The 16,314-nt window shown below is 37.6% G+C and overlaps 2 protein-coding genes across 2 annotated transcripts; one reads left to right on the top strand and one right to left on the bottom strand.

Annotated features, from left to right (window-relative positions):
• Positions 1 to 2,225: 2,225 nt before the first annotated feature.
• LOC110909889 (septin and tuftelin-interacting protein 1 homolog 1) lies at positions 2,226 to 7,371 on the top strand. The gene is made up of 2 exons (XM_022154624.2): positions 2,226 to 2,404; positions 4,640 to 7,371. The coding sequence occupies exon 2, from the start codon at positions 4,659 to 4,661 to the stop codon at positions 7,203 to 7,205; it is 2,547 nt and encodes an 848-aa protein (XP_022010316.1). The 5' UTR covers positions 2,226 to 2,404; positions 4,640 to 4,658; the 3' UTR covers positions 7,206 to 7,371.
• A 1,941-nt stretch (positions 7,372 to 9,312) lies between these two features.
• LOC110909891 (receptor-like protein 7) lies at positions 9,313 to 12,977 on the bottom strand. The gene has a single exon (XM_022154625.2). The coding sequence runs from the start codon at positions 12,868 to 12,870 to the stop codon at positions 9,445 to 9,447; it is 3,426 nt and encodes a 1,141-aa protein (XP_022010317.1). The 5' UTR covers positions 12,871 to 12,977; the 3' UTR covers positions 9,313 to 9,444.
• Positions 12,978 to 16,314: the final 3,337 nt, after the last annotated feature.

Here is a 16,314-nt window from a genome sequence, read left to right as displayed (position 1 = left end):
AATACGTGAAAATGATATTCATTATTTAATATGACTAGGGAGAAAGCCCGTGCGATGCACGGCATGCATAATAGCTATTGTTTGTTCGTGGTAAGACGTCTGACACGGCCAATAGCTAGAAAAAATGACTTTAATTAGAGACCATGACAGAGGGGTTGTTTTGGTGGTGTCGCTTCAACTAGAGGCCATGACAGTAGGGTTGTCATGTTGGTAGTGCTTCGATTCAAAGGTTGTGATGGTGGTGGTGCTTCAATTTGAGACCAGAACAAATGGGTGGTTATGGTGGGTGTTAAAATTGCCGGAAAGATAAAGTAGTTTTTGGTGGTGGCATTTCCACTTAAGAAACTATTTGAGTAACAACTCAGCAGCAGAGCATAGAGAATATAAGTATACTTTTAGAAAGTTGGGTATAAGGGTGAAACTATATTCAAAGAAGAGTTAATTGCCAAAATAGTCCCTGTGGTTTGGGCTGTTTTGCTAGTATAGTCCAAAGGTTTTATTTTTAACATCTGGATCCAAAAAGGTTTCATCATTGCCATTTTGGTCCATCTGACTTAACTCCATCCATGCTCCTCAGTTAGTCAAGGGGTATTTTTGTCGTTTCATGTATTCTAAATTATATTAAAGATTATAAAAGGAGAACAAAAACTGTTGTGAGAGAGGATCGAACCTGGGCATCTGGCCGGTTCACTAACAAACGCACAAGACAGTAGCCAGTGAGCCATGCTCACATTTGTGCAAGAAATGGATCTTTATTGATTTTATTCTTTGATTCAGTTGTTCACCTACACCTCAAAACAGACGACCAAAGAAACCTTAATCTTCAAGTTTGGGCTTTTGATCTGCACATGTTCAAAGTTCAACAAGAATTGGTTCGATACTGAAATCAAAGTTAATGTCGATATTTTGTTTATATAATTTGAATCATTGAGGCAATAATATGTTGTTAATCAGTTTCGGTTATGATCGAACAACATTAGAGACAATCATCTTACATTTATTTGGGAATGATTTGGTCAGTTTTAAACGATACGATGTCGTCGGACGTCACTGGAAAACGACCGCAGACTGAAACGGGAAAACAACAGTGTCGGTTAATACTAGGCGGACTCTAGGGTTTGAATTAAAATGAAAGATTAGGTATTAACATGGTACAGATCAAAAGCCCCATGGTTAATCTGTATTAACATGGTGCAATCATGATTAATTTTGAACTTGAAAGATTAGGGTTTCTTTGGTCATCTGTTTTCAGGTGTAGGTGATGAACTGAATCAAAGAATAAAATCAATAAAGATCCATTTATTGCACAAATGTGAGCATGGCTCACTGGCTACTGTCTTTTGTGTTTGTTAGTGAACAGGCCAGCGGCCCAGGTTCGATCCTCCATCACAACAGTTTTTGTTCTCCTTTTATAATCTTTAATATAATTCAGAATACATGAAATGCAAAAATACCCCTTGACTAACTGAGAAGCATGGATGGAGTTAAGTCAGTTGGACAAAAATGGCAACGATGAAACCTTTTTGGATCCAGATGTTAAAAATGAAACCTTTGGACTATACTGACAAAACAACCCAAACCATAGAGACTATTTTGGCAATTAACTCTTCAAAGAAAAAGGAATAAAATGAAAAAAGGAAAAAAAAAAAAAAAACTCGGTTCCTGGCCAATGTTTTAAATACCGGTTTGAACCGGCCGGTTAAACCGGATATCGGACACGAGTCCGGTACGATAAAAGCCGGCAAAACCCGAATACGGCATGTCTTATGTATCGGCGGTAAATCCGGTTCTACCGGTTCAAACCATTGAACCGGTTTACATTATCTTAAGATTTGATTTCTTAATTTTAATAAAATACGATATTAAGGTAATATTGATTTTCCATATTTCCGATAATTAACCTAGTGGCTTCTATTCCAATATTTCATCGTTGTTGAAACTATTACTCACCTCATACAATGCAATATTGTGTATAACTAATAAAAATATTCTTAAAATGCTTAATAGTTTACAATAAAAATAGTTGCTTTTAGATAAAACTATAATCAGTTACATAAATCCTAGTTGAGATAAGATTGTTTTTTAGATGAATTGGTATTTTGTGGAATTTATAGGGTTAACTAGTAACCCGGTTTAACCGCCCGATACAACCCGGTTCAACCGGTTGAACCATTTTAGAGCCCAACCCGGTATGACTTAAAAACCGGTTTTTAAAACATTGTTCCTGGCTTAACTTAACCTAGGTCGGTTTGGCCTTTGGGGGCTGAATATTGTCAATCATCTCAACGGTTTATATTAAACTCCAACACGACGCTTTGCTCCGACCACCGTCTGCCACCGTTGATTGATATCATCTTCATCGTCAACTTTCTCATCTGTAATCACCCCATCGTGTAAGATCAAGGTACGATATATGCTGCTATCATCATTTGTCGCCATACCCCTTCTAATAATCTATGTATGTGTTTTAAGTATGTATGGGAGGGTTGATTTTGAGATTTGTGCATACTGTAATGGGCTCAATTGTTGTTCTATCCTTCCAATTGCTTCAATTTGTAGTCTAGGGTTTTTTTCCTTATTGTTTGTAAGAAAAATATGATTAAGTCTTGAAGTTGATAATTAGGGTTCTTAGGATCCTTGAACCTGCAATCTGCAGCTCTAAAATTTCAAATTCTTGTAATTATGTTGATTTTACGACCTTAAATCGAGCCATACCTGGTTATGTGCCAATATCATTAACCTAATTACTTGAAATTGAGCCTGCTGCCTGCCTTCAATTTTTATTATTTTTTTGGGTAAAATTGCCACTGTTTACAATTTCTTAAATGGAGTGAATTTAGGAATTCTGATTCAGAACTTGTTCATCATTTAAGTTTCATGAACATGAATTTCTAAAACCAGGTTCATCATTTAATAGTTATATCTGATTCATCCTCTTTTGGTTATGTTGAGAATTTGGAGAACGATCTGGGTTTTGTTTTTGTTAATTTTTAGCCCGTACTGACCCAAACCCGTTCTGACCCAAACCAGCCTGACCTTTTTTTAGTTGGCCCATCCTGATCCGGAAGCCTTATTGCTTGTTGGATTACATGTTGCTTCTTCTTACCATGATAACAGACAATGTAATTGAGCAATAGAGAACGTCAATAGCCATTTTTGTTGATAGTTTTCTAGGATTTTTTGATGCTATCTCTGTAATATTTTTTTAGAAACTAGTAAGTAGATTATATTGTAGACTTTAGGTAGTTAAATACTCATTTATTGGTTACAAAAAGCATATTTCATATGATGCAAGTGAAGAAAGAATCTTGATGGAAATTTTTTAAAATTAAAGTGCTTGTTTGGTCCATGTCAGTGAAGTAGAACCCATACGAATGGTGAATTGATGATCCTAGTTGGGGTGCTTATATCTCGGTGTTAAACCGAATATCGAACCACAACTCAAACGAATATCATTTTGGTGTTGATTCAGTTTGCAAACTAAACAGATTAAGCAATCCAGTTATTTGGTTCCGTGAAATCTCAATCCGGTTGACCGGAATAACCCATTTTATAGTTTTAGTTTATATTTAGTCCAAATACATCATCAGCCCACTCTCTTTAGTTTTATGACTTCATCTAATTATCTTATCCCAATGCCCCTAAAGGCTTAAATTTTGATTTTAGTTTGTTCAATCCTTTGAATGGTTTTATTAGTTTAAAACCGGAAACTGAACCAAATAATCCGAAACCTGAATCAACGAACACCCCTAGATCCTAGATAATGTGCCCTGCCCATTGTTGCCCTAAGAAACTGGTATGCATAAAGTATTTGCTTGTTGGAACATAGGCATGTAAATGAACCAATGAACAAAAACGAACAAGAACTTCTGTTCGTTTGTTTATGTTCGTATGCGGTTGTTTAGAATATTGACAAAAGAACATGAACACATAGAATTTTTTAACGAATGAACACAAACAAGAACTTTTGTTTGCTTAACTGTTCAAGTATGTTCATCTGTTCGGTTAAAGTTAAACGAACAGACATGAACAAATCTCCGTCCGTGTTTGTTTGGTTCGTTTACAGGTCTATTTTAATGGCAAAATGAGCAGCATCAGTTCTAGTTTTTTTTCTCCCACAAGTCACTAACATATGAAAGATGGTTTCACAATATAGTTAGTAACATAGAATGGTTTTGCACCTGGGTAAATTTGTAGATCTTCCTACATCAATATTTCTTTCCTAAGTTGGATTTTTGTGGTCTATAACTCTATATTGGTCATTATGTTTGTTTTTACTTTTTAGGGTTTATATAACAATTTCTGTTTTACTTCGATCTAGATGAATACTGTATGTGATGTTAACTTAAAAAAGTGAAATAAAATGTATGCTCAAACTTCACATTGAGAATAAAGGCCCGGTGAATAGTTTGTTTGGGCATAGTGTCAAAGTCGATTCATTTTTGAAAGAGATTAGCAACTTCAATCTAAATAACTATTAACGCTACACATAATTTAATCCATGTGTTAGCTTGTAAAAAGTTCTATCAGCTCTTATGATTCATGGTGTATAGTTCTTGTTTTTTAAGAAAAGAATCTTTGTTTGTTTGTTTGTTTTCTGTGCAAAGTTTGAGTTTTTTTGTTTTCGATCATGTTGCAGGTTTGTATACCAAGGAACCATGGATGAAGACCAAGAAATGGAGAGATTTGGGATGGATAATGATTATGAAGACGGTAAATGGATTGGTGGGGAATTTTATTACGGAAAACGCAAAGAAAAACGCCACCAAACCAAAGATGATGTGCTCTACGGTATCTTTGCTGACAGTGACAGCGACTCAGAAGGTGGGTCCCGCAAGAATAAACGAAGAAAAGACTTTTCCAAAAAACAAGATTTAACCAAGCCAATGAATTTCGTATCTAAAGGCGTTGTGATGCCAACCGAAGAAATCAATCAGAACTTGAAAGAACAGAATGAGAAAGATGATCAAGTCGATGAAGACGACGGGAGCATGCCTGGTTTAGGTTTCGGTGCCTCGGGTTCAGCCCATTCTGGTCTCGGCCTTGGTTTCGGGTCAAAGAATGTCAGCAGTGCTAAAGACGAAGTCAACGATACCAGCAATGACTTTCTTCCTACTGCATTTGGTAAACAGTTCAAGGAGCGTGTACTTCAAAGGCGCGAGGAAATGGAGAAAACCAAATTAAACAAGAATTCATCTCGAGCTCGGTCAGAAAAGAGAGACGCAAAAACCGATGGAAATATAGGCGGTTTCGAGAATCACACAAAAGGGATCGGGGCAAAATTACTTGAAAAAATGGGGTACAAAGGAGGTGGGCTCGGGAAAAACGCGCAAGGTATCGTTGCTCCGATTGAAGCAAAATTGCGTCCGAAAAACATGGGAATGGGGTATAACGAATATAAAGAAGCGGTTAACTTGCCTATATTACAAGAATCGGTAGATCAGAATAAGGGTTTACCTCATCCTGTTTCTGAAAGTCAACCGAAAGAGAAGATGTGGTTAAAGCAAGGTCGGTTAAAGAAGAAGAAGAAAGATTACGTAACCGCGGAGGAATTGCTGGTTAAGAAACAAGAACAGGGGTTGGATGTGGTGCAAAAAGTGTTCGATATGCGGGGCCCGCAAGTTCGGGTGTTGACAAATTTGGAGAATTTGAATGCTGAAGAGATATCACGGGAGAAAGACGTCCCAATGCCCGAACTCCAACATAATGTAAGATTAATTCTTGATTTGGCTGAGCTGGATATTCAAAAAATCGATCAGGATTTGAGGAACGAACGAGAGACGGTTGTCACTTTGCAAAAAGAAAAGGAACAATTAAAAACGGATGCTAGCCGACAGAAAAAACAACTCGATAGCATGGAAGAGATTGTTAATGTGGTGGAACGTTTAGGTGACGAGAGTCAAACGGGTACGTTGACTTTAGACTCACTTGCTAAATCATTTGGGAATTTACAAAAACGGTTTCCCGATGAGTACAAACTCGGTAGTTTATCTACAATTGCATGTTCTTTTGCTTTGCCTTTGTTCTTTAGAGAATTTCAAGGGTGGGACCCACTAATACACCCGGAAAGCCATCTAAATGTTGTGTCAGTTTGGAAAGATCTGTTACAAGGAGATGAGATATTCGATTCGCCATACACTCAGCTTTTTATGGAAGTCGTTTTTCCAGCTTTAAGAATATCGAGCACAAACACATGGCAAGCACGGGACCCAGAACCGCTGCTAAAGTTTCTTGATTCATGGGAAAAATTAATGCCACATCAGGCTCTTCAAACAATACTTGATAACATCGTTATGCCGAAACTATCGGCTGCTGTCAACTCATGGGACCCGCTTCATGAACATATTGCCATACATAAATGGGTTCATCCTTGGCTACCTTTATTAGGGCAAAAACTCGAAACCTTTTATCCTACCATAAGAAACCGATTAGAAAGCGTTCTTCATGTTTGGCACCCGAGCGACGTGTCAGCTTACACGATTTTATCACCGTGGAAACCGGTTTTCGATCCGGTAAGCTGGGAACAAATAATGGTCCGGTTTATTATTCCGAAACTATTGGCGGTTATGCATGAATTTCAAGTCAACCCAGCTGAACAGAAGCTTGAGCAGTTTTATTGGGTTTTGAACTGGGCCGGTGTCATTCCAGTTCATCATATGCTTCATATAATGGATGTGTTTTTCAACAAATGGCAAGAGGTTTTATACCAATGGTTATGCTCAAAACCTGATTTTCAAGAGGTTTATAATTGGTTCTTGGGTTGGAGGAATCTTATCCCGGCTGAGCTGGCATCCAATGAACATATACGGGCCCGGTTGCATGCGGGTCTAGACATGATGAACCAGGCAGCTGAAGGGTTGGATGTGGTTCAACCGGGTCTGAGAGAAAACATTAGCTACTTGAAGGCGCGTGAACAGAGACAGTTTCAGGCGACTGCTGCACAAGCTGCAAGGGTTGATGACGTGGGCATTGATTTGAGTTTGAAAGAAGTTATTGAAGTTCATGCACAAGAGAATAATCTGTTGTTTAAGCCGAAACCTGGGAGAATGCAAGACGGACATCAAGTATATGGGTTCGGGAACATTAGCATAATCATAGATTCTCTTAATCAGAAGGTGTATGCTCAAACAGAAGATAGATGGTCTCTTGTATCGCTCGAGCAGTTAGTGAAGCTGGAGAAGGGTTATGTGATGAGAAGACGCTGAATTTTGCAGATTTAGAAGTAATCATGAAATGACATTTGTCTGTCTTGTTGCTTTGTAGTCTACTTGTTATGGAATTTATGCTCTCTCTTCTTTGAAATTTTTGTTTAACAAGTCTTTTAACGTTTTTACCAAACTATTTATACTGAACTTGGTTTTAAAGAGTTAATATTTTCATGTGGAAACCGGAAATGGATAGAATTTCAACTCTTGTGGCATTGAATGGAAGAAACATAATCGTCGGATCTGGGGTTTAGTGGTTTGTCGACTGTGATGATCATATCGTTTCTGGTACGAGTCAAGCAATCACCTCCTTACTTCTTGCTACTTCGCGACGATGGTTTGGCATTGCGTGAGTACTTGGTGTGTGGTTCCTCCTATTTTTGCCTTCTCGGTTCGTAATTTGCTTTTATTGCATAGTCATGTCAACTTGGGTCGCCGAAAAGAATAAAGTCTTCCAAGGGGGTTATTCACTTATTCTCACGACTTGGTGTATGTGGAAGGCGAGGAATGATTAAATCTTCTCTAACAAGTTGGCTCTAATATCTAAAACGGCAGATGACATAAAATCGTTTGGTTACATCTGGATTAAAAGTAGATCTCGTTTTAAGTTTTTATCATGGAAAGGTTGGTGTAATTTTGTCTTATAATCTGTATTGTTTGGTTGATTCTAACGTCTTGCTAGTTGTTTTTAACGAAAGTTGCCGTCCCAAAAAACTTTTGTGTGTCGATAAATATTAAATTATAAATTTTAGCGATAGATATGAGATTTGACAAATTATTCCATATATAAGTTTGCAACCTTTTTGTGCTTCACCACTTGTACATTGTACATTGGGTGTTTTTCAAAAAAAAGTATTTTTTACTTTTAACCCAAATGTTTTTACCTTTTACAATTCTAACTCTACATAATTTGTTTTTTAACTTTAACCCAAAACTTTTCATTATTCGCAATTTAACTTCACAACTTTTGCACTTATACTTTTCATCTTTCGCAATTTTTCATTTTACGTATAGTTCTAAATTTTTCGAGTTAATACAACGCAACGTGCATGTGTGGTTCAACGTTGTTACCTTTATTTTTCCATGTTTGACAAGTTCGTCACAACACGCATATCCTAGGTCGAGTCAGTGTTGGTGGTCGATGACAGTTGTGTGACATTAGTACTATTTGACACCGTTTTACGCTCCGTCGCAACGTGGGGTGTGCTTAGGGAGGTTTTCAAAGAAAAAGCGGTTATGCATATGGTTGTCGTAATGTTGGCTTTGGGGGTTTTAAAAAAAAAATGATTTTTTTTTTACTTTGCACCCAAAAGTATTTCACAAATTACTTTTAACTCAAAACTATTTGTTTTTTTTACTTCAACCCAAAACTTTTTATCTTTTGCAATCTATCCTCATAACTTTTTTTACATTCAACTTTGGTCCTCTATAGTTTTCATTTCCGCAAGTTTTCGCTTTATGTTTGGTTCTAAATTTTGTGACTTAACACATCGCAACGTGCGTCTTTGGTTTAACGTTTTTACGTTTCGTTCTAAATTTTACGAGTTAACACGAAGCAACGTGCGTGTGTGGGTGAATGTTTTTACATCGTCTATTTTTTCCCCGTTTGACAGGTTTAACATAACGTGCGGGTCCTAAATTGACTTAGTTATAACTAAAGAAATCCCGCCGCATTGAGGCGAGTCGCAATCCTAGTTATTCCTACTTTTTAAGTTGCTTGTTTTTTATCAAAGAAAAATAAAAAGCAGGCCCTTTAGGTAAAGTTTTTATCAAAGAAAAATAAAAAGCAGACCCTTTAGTTAAAAATGAAAACTGAAGGGACCACAGGTGTAAGTATTTCAAAGTTATTTGCTCCGGCGATTGGCACTGGGTTTGAAAAGATTGATATTTGCTCGACAAAAAAACGATGAAATCGTCTGAAACACAAATGCGACAGTGGTGATCATATCGTTTCTGGTACGCATACATTACACATACTTTCTAATCGCATAGAAGTATAGAACTATACACTGTTGTGCAAGTGTTTCTGATGGATGCCCACCAACTGTTCGATGAAATGTCTGAATGGTTGTAACAATTGTTTTTATAATCTTAATTGGCTGAGGACTTAAGAAGAATAAGCAACATGTTAAATTCTATATAACTGATTAGTTTGAATAAACCCAGCTTTAAAATTTTATATTTATATATACATTGAGAAATCTAGGAGATCTAAACAAGAAATTTTAAATATCAAAACTCACAGTCTGGTGAATGGAGAGTCTGCTTCCGATGAACAAATCGATGAAAATCTAGATAATGGTTTTGTTTGGTCAAAGCAAGTGCAATTTGGATCATGAATGGCTTGCTTTCTATAGATATCAAGTTTGGTACAGAACACACAATACCTTCCTTTTGACTGATCAACTTCTGATTCTAATTCACTTTCGTTCGAGCTTTCATCAGCATCTAGCGTCTCCTTTTCATCAACATCTTCATCTTCTTCAAATAAACCATAGGGCGCATAACGGATCTTCAGAGCCAAACAGATCAGCTTTACAAGTTCATTAGTGTACTCATCCCAAAGGTGTCTCCATGTTTTGGACAACATAAGAGTGCCTAAAACAATGGCTGCACCTGCCCCATATCCCACCCCAATGAGTATGAACTGCCAATCATATCCGGTCTTTAATTCCCGAACTTCTGGTGCATCTTTTGTTTCAGGAATGTTTGAACTAGAGCAGCTTCTGCTCAATGGAAAGCCACACAATCCTGTGTTTCCTAAGTAGGAACCATTCTCAAAAGTCCGAAGTTGGTTGCCTGTTGGGATTCTTCCTCTCAGTTGATTGTATGACACATTAAAGGTAGAAAGGAAGTTAAGGTTTGTGAGCGCATATGGGATCTCTCCGGATAAATTGTTTCGTGACATATCCAATGATTCTAACTGCGTCAAATTTCCTATAGATGGTGGAATGGAACCTGTAAACTCATTACGTGATACATTGAGAACATACAATGCTTTGAGTCGGCCAATTGTGCTTGGTATTTCCCCTGAAAAGTGATTATTTGAGATGTCAATGGATGTGAACAGTGTCAAGATTTTCGTTAACTCCATCTCGAGTCCTTTGAAGGTGACTGTAACTGTATCTTGATAGTAGATACTGCTAAGCCCTAACACCCTGAAGCTAAGGTGCTTCTTACGTTGTGGATCTCCGTTCTCATTAATCATCATAGCACCCCATTTTAAGAAATAATCTTCCGGGATGACCCCACTTAAGTTATTACAAGCTATATCGAGAATCTGAAGCTTTGACCAGTTATTATGTTGATTTTGACTACAAAGCACGGATCCATGGAGCCTGTTGGATCTTAGAACAAGGACACGCAAGTTGGTATTGTTACCCAAAGAACATGGATATGTGTCGTTTATGTTGTTCTTCCCGAGGTTTAACACCTCTAGCATTGTGCAGTTGACTAAAGATTCTGGAATCTTCCCTTTTATACCATTTCCATGCAGATCTAGAGTGTTCAACTGACAGTTTCTAGGAAATGTACCCTCGATTTGACCACTAAGACTGTTATTTCCCAGGTTTAGTACACCAAGATGGATGCTACCTGATTCAATCAAGCATTTTGGTATGCTTCCGTTTAAGCGATTGTTTGACAAATCCAAAACCTTGAGGTAGGAAGCATTGCATATGGTTTCTGGGATCACCCCAGTGAGTAAACTGTTAGAAACTGAGAAGAAGTATGCGTGGCTGAGGTTTCTTCCAATGCTTTCTGGGAGTGAGGAATTGAAAAGATTGTTTGAATAATCAATGATCGTGGCAGATTGTGGCGGAGCCGGAATCTCCCCACTGAGATGATTGGAATGCAAGTCGAGAACATTAAGAATGGGAAAGTTATAGGGCTCTTGGAGACCGGTTAAACGGTTATGAGAAAGGTTCATATAAGAAAGACTTCCATTCCCAACTCCCCATATCCAAGTTGGTATATTTCCTTCAATAACGTTGTTTGAAAGGTCAAGATATTGCAATCTTGTTTGGTTTCTTAGATTAGGGAAATTAAGAAGTTTGCAAGAAGCCAACTTTAAAGATGAGAACTTTGGAAGGTTCGAAACAAGACTGATATCATCACTCGTTATAATCGATAAATTATTGAATGAAAGATCAAGAGTCCTTAGGTTGCTCAAACGATCTTGAAACTCTGTGGTGTTTATGGACCCGCTCAGGTTATTTGATGATAATAAAAGAACACTAAGCATTCTAAGTTCAAAGAAAGATCTTGGAATTTCTCCCTCCAGTTTGTTAAAACTCAAATCAAGTGTATCCAATGAAGATGACGATGGATTGGTAAAATCAGCAAGTAAACCATTGAAATTATTATTCGAAAGCTGTATTTGTTGCAATTTTTGCAAGGAGAACAGAGATAAAGGTAGGCTTCCATTGAATTTATTAAATCCTAAATCAACCGAAACAAGATTTTGAAGATCTTGAAAGAGATCTTTGTGAATCATACCTGACAAACCATTCCGCGACAATTTAACATAGGTAAGGTTCTTGCACTTCTGAAACGTTGGAATTTGTCCTATAAAGTTGTTTAATGACAAATCTAGGGACACCAGTTGGGTGAGTTTTTCCACGGATTCAGGTATCTTTCCGTTGAACTTGCTCCCCATAAGATCGATTGTTGATAAATTCTTCAGATTTCCAATAGATTCTGGTATCCCCCCCGAAAAGCTTGTGTGGCTGAGCACTAAACTCCGAAGTGATCCGTTCACAGGAAAATCGGGTAAAGAACCACTAAGATTCCAGTTAGCTGATAAATCAAGAATCTGTAAACTCTGCAGTTGGAGAACCTTTTCAGGAAATGTTCCAATCAAGTTACAAGAACCAAGTTTCATGACTGTCAAATTCTTGAAATTTGCAAAGAAATCCGGAACTGTAGCACTTAAATTGTTGAGAGCTAGATTTATTATAGAAAGTGATCGTAATTTCTCAAGGGAATCATCTAAAGGGCCTGACAGTTGACAGTTTGACAAGCTTAAAACTTCCAAATCAAGTAAATATGAAGATAAACTCTGGCACCAATCAGATTTTTGCGATGATATATTCACATTATCTAGATAAAGACATTTTAACCTCGTGAGGTTTCGAACAAGCGTGTCTAGATTCGGGTTTTCAAGCTTTAGTGGATGAATTAATAAGGAGATATATGAAGAAAGATCAAGAACTTCTAGGCTTTTAAGCTGTGATAATTCCCCAGGAATCTGACCCGAAAACCCTGAATTCGATAAGTTTAAATACAATAAACTTGCGAAACTGCCAAATCTTGAAGGAATCTCTGTGAACTTGAAGTTATTCGCAGCAAGATTCACGCTTTCAAGATTCTCCAAACTGAAGATAACACTGGAATCATCAATTCCAGCTGATATCGTTTCATTGCTTAAATCAAGACCAACGATCTGACCGCTTGGGCTGCAAGTGACACCTAACCAATTGCAACAATCTTCTATATCATTTGGGTTCCAAGAAACCAATTTTGTAGAAAACGTAGAATTGAACCGGAGAGTGTTATTCAACTGAATCAAAATCGATCGCTGGTCGTTTTGACATTGACCAGAAACCGGTAACAAGATAAGGCAAAAGGGTATGAAGAAAATATGAAAACAGAGGTGGGTGTTCATTGGATGATCTTAAACTCCAGAAGAAATGAAACCAAAACTCATTAACTGGAATAGCTTTCTGGGTTTGAACCAGAAATGTGTAACAAGTGTTTTTGGCTTTTTGCAGTGAATAATAACAAGGACCAGAGAAAGAGAAAGAGAGAGATGAAACAAAGGTTACGAGGTTATTGGAGCGTGTTGGGTGTGTTTGGCGTAAACTTGTTTCGTTTTGTTTAGGCTGCACGGGGTGCAGTCGGTGAGTGAATTCGGGGACCCCCTTCACCGATTAGGGGGGGGGGGGGCTGCCATCGACGCGGTGAGTAGAGAGAGGAGAGAGGAACGGTGGTGGCTCACCGAAGAGAGAGGGAGGAGAGAGAAGGGGCTTGTCCAATCAATGATTTCCTTTTTTTTTTTTTTTTTTTTTTAAAAAAAAAAACCAATTCACCTAAGAGGGGAGTGGCGCCATCAAATTGGGGTGTTAGGGGAGTTTAAGAGGGGACTTGACGTGGCACACGGGGATTGGTTGGGCGTAAGAGAGGGGACTCACCTATTAGGTGAGCACCCCCTTCACCCTTAGTTTACCATGTCTTTGCATTGACTACAATATTTTCTTTCGTACAGATATTTTATTTATATCATCATAAATGCGAAAATTCAATGTATTACTATTTATTTATATCATCATAAATGCGAAAATTCAATGTATTACTATTTATTACATATATATTTTCCAAAAAAAAACACTATCATAAATGCGAAAATTCATTGTCAAATAATTGCTTTACTTTATATATCACATAAAAAGATCTTTCACCAACCTATTTAAATACAAGTATTTTTAAACAATTTAGTAGTGTTTTATGTTAATAAAAGAGATTTCATGTTAAATAAAAATTAGAGTTAACTGTCATTTTCGTCCCTGTGGTTTGGTCACTTTGACCATTTCAGTCCATTTTTCAAAAATGCGTCATTTTCGTCCCCCACGTTCTGGAAAGGTGCCATTTTAGTCCAAAAATCATAACCCAGTTAAGTCAGTTAGTAAATAAGGACTGATTGTGTAAATTTGTAACATAAAGGACCATTTAAGTAAATATTAAACACCACCACCACTAGCCCTGCCACCACCACCACTCCGCTGCCACCACCACCACCACCACCGCCACCACCACCACTCCGCTGCCACCACCACCACCACCGCCACCACAACCCTGCCACCACCACCACAACCCTGCCACCACCACCACCGCCACCGCCACCATACCCTGCCACCACAACCACAGTCGGTATGTTTATACTTGTACAATGTTTCTGCAAGTTTAATTTTAATATTATCCGGTATTGATCGAGAATTAGGCCGTTTGATTTCTGTTGACCGTTTTGGGGAAGACGATGAACAGTAGCATGGTCACCACCGCCGCCGCCGGAACCACCACCATCAACGTCATCATCGTCATCATCTGGGGAAGGCAGCCCCACCGTCGCCGGTTCTCTCTCCCGCCTCGTTATCTCTCTCTCTCTCTCTCTCTCCGACTTTCTCCCTCTCTCGTCTGATATGATGATGAACCGGCTGTGGTGGCGGTGGTGGCAGGGCTGTGGTGGTGGTGGCAGGGCTGTGGTGGCGGTGGTGGTGGTGGTGGCAGCGGAGTGGTGGTGGTGGCAGGGCTAGTGGTGGTGGTGTTTAATATTTACTTAAATGGTCCTTTATGTTACAAATTTACACAATCAGTCATTATTTACTAACTGACTTAACTGGGTTATGATTTTTGGACTGAAATGGCACCTTTCCAGAACGTGCGGGACGAAAATGGCGCATTTTTGAAAAATGGACTGAGATGGCCAAAGTGACCAAACCATAGGGACGAAAATGGCAGTTAACTCTAAAAATTAATATGATAGTGTTTCAGGTTAATAAAAGAGTTTCCATGACATACACGTTATTACTACTCGTTATGTAACTTTCAAATGTAGATTTTATTTGTAACTAGTATATCCAGTTGTGGATCCATAACCATATTTTAAAGGGATATTATTGAGATTTTTACCTATAAAAAACGTAAAAAAAAAAAATTATTGAGGACGCCCGTCCATCTAAGGCTCGCGTTGGATCCGCCCCTGGATATATCATTCACTATATATACACACGCTTGTATTTTGAACAATTTAATAGTTAAAACTTTAAGAATTTGTCAATTTTCAGGTTAAAGAAGTGTGGAGTATTATTTTATTATATGATTTGAAACGTAAACTAGAGTGTTATTGAATTATTATTATTACATGCACCTATCTTGACTTTATGGATAAATGTGATGTGTTAGTTAGTGGCTAGCTTTTGTAAACAAGAATGTGCTATCCGACTTGGAGGCTGTTATCACGTTCGGGAAAAGTATCCGTTTTTGGTTTTACTGAATATTCTATATATATTATTCTGAATTCTGAATTTCAATAATGTATATATTAATTAATTTGGAATTCTGAAAACAAATCCATAGATTAAAAGGGTCTTTAAAATAATCTAAAAGATAAACAATACCTATAACTTTATAGAACATCTTTGATATTCAAAATTAAATGAGGACAAATTATAACAAACAAATATGTAAGATATAAACAAATATGCGTGGTTTTATTAAGTTTCATTTTTAAGGCATCATGTTTTCAAAAAAATTAAGCCTGTGGTTTATACTTTATAGTTTTTAGATATCAGTCTTTTTTGTTATATATCGAATGATCAGATCTTGAGCTTGATTTCAACTCAATCGAGTCATCAAATTTGGTTAGGGGCATCCTAGACTTCCCAAGCCAACTGCCAATATCGACTTTCAAAAGAAAGTATTACTATACAAGCTATATTTCTGACAGTGGCGGCTATGATGGTTTGCAGGGAGGACCTCTGAACAGGGCCCGTGATTTCGACTGGCACGTGATTTTTAAATAAAATCTGATTTATATATATGTTATTTCTTTTTAATAGTAAATACATACCAATTTTAATATAGCCCCATTTACAAATCATTTTTTATGGTTTAGAATTTACCCCACTTGACATTAGGTTTATTATGCTCAATACTAATTTGATTTTAAAAATTAAAAATTACAAAACATAATGTAACTTGGGCGGAAATTGTTCCCCGTGGATACTAAATAGACACACGAACAAGAACAAGTGAACAACACTGAGTGGCCAGTGATTATTGTTCAATAACGAACAAGTTGAACTCTCGAACAAGAACATGTGAAAAACTCTCTGATGGCGACAAGCGAACAAGAACAAGTTGATTTCGAACATCGATCGACCGGCCAATGATTATCGATTCCGAACATCGATCGATCAAACAGGCTAGCGATTAATTAATGTTGATTGTATTGAGTATTGATTCTTTAATAATATTCAGTATTGATTGAGTGAACAAAAGGTTTAGTGTTAGGGTGTACGGGGCGTTCTCGGGGAAGGGTTGCGGTGACCCT

The sequence above is a fragment of the Helianthus annuus genome, chromosome 15 (genome assembly GCF_002127325.2).
Source record: "Helianthus annuus cultivar XRQ/B chromosome 15, HanXRQr2.0-SUNRISE, whole genome shotgun sequence".
Classification (NCBI taxonomy): domain Eukaryota; kingdom Viridiplantae; phylum Streptophyta; class Magnoliopsida; order Asterales; family Asteraceae; genus Helianthus; species Helianthus annuus.
The sequence above is the reverse complement of the archived record's forward strand: the minus strand, read 5'-3'. Positions and strand labels throughout refer to the sequence as shown.

Bases quoted from the DNA above. Each gene is read 5' to 3' on its own strand.
- LOC110909889 (XM_022154624.2), top strand. From the start codon at position 4,659: ATGGATGAAGACCAAGAAATGGAGAGATTTGGGATGGATAATGATTAT.
- LOC110909891 (XM_022154625.2), bottom strand. From the start codon at position 12,870: ATGAACACCCACCTCTGTTTTCATATTTTCTTCATACCCTTTTGCCTT.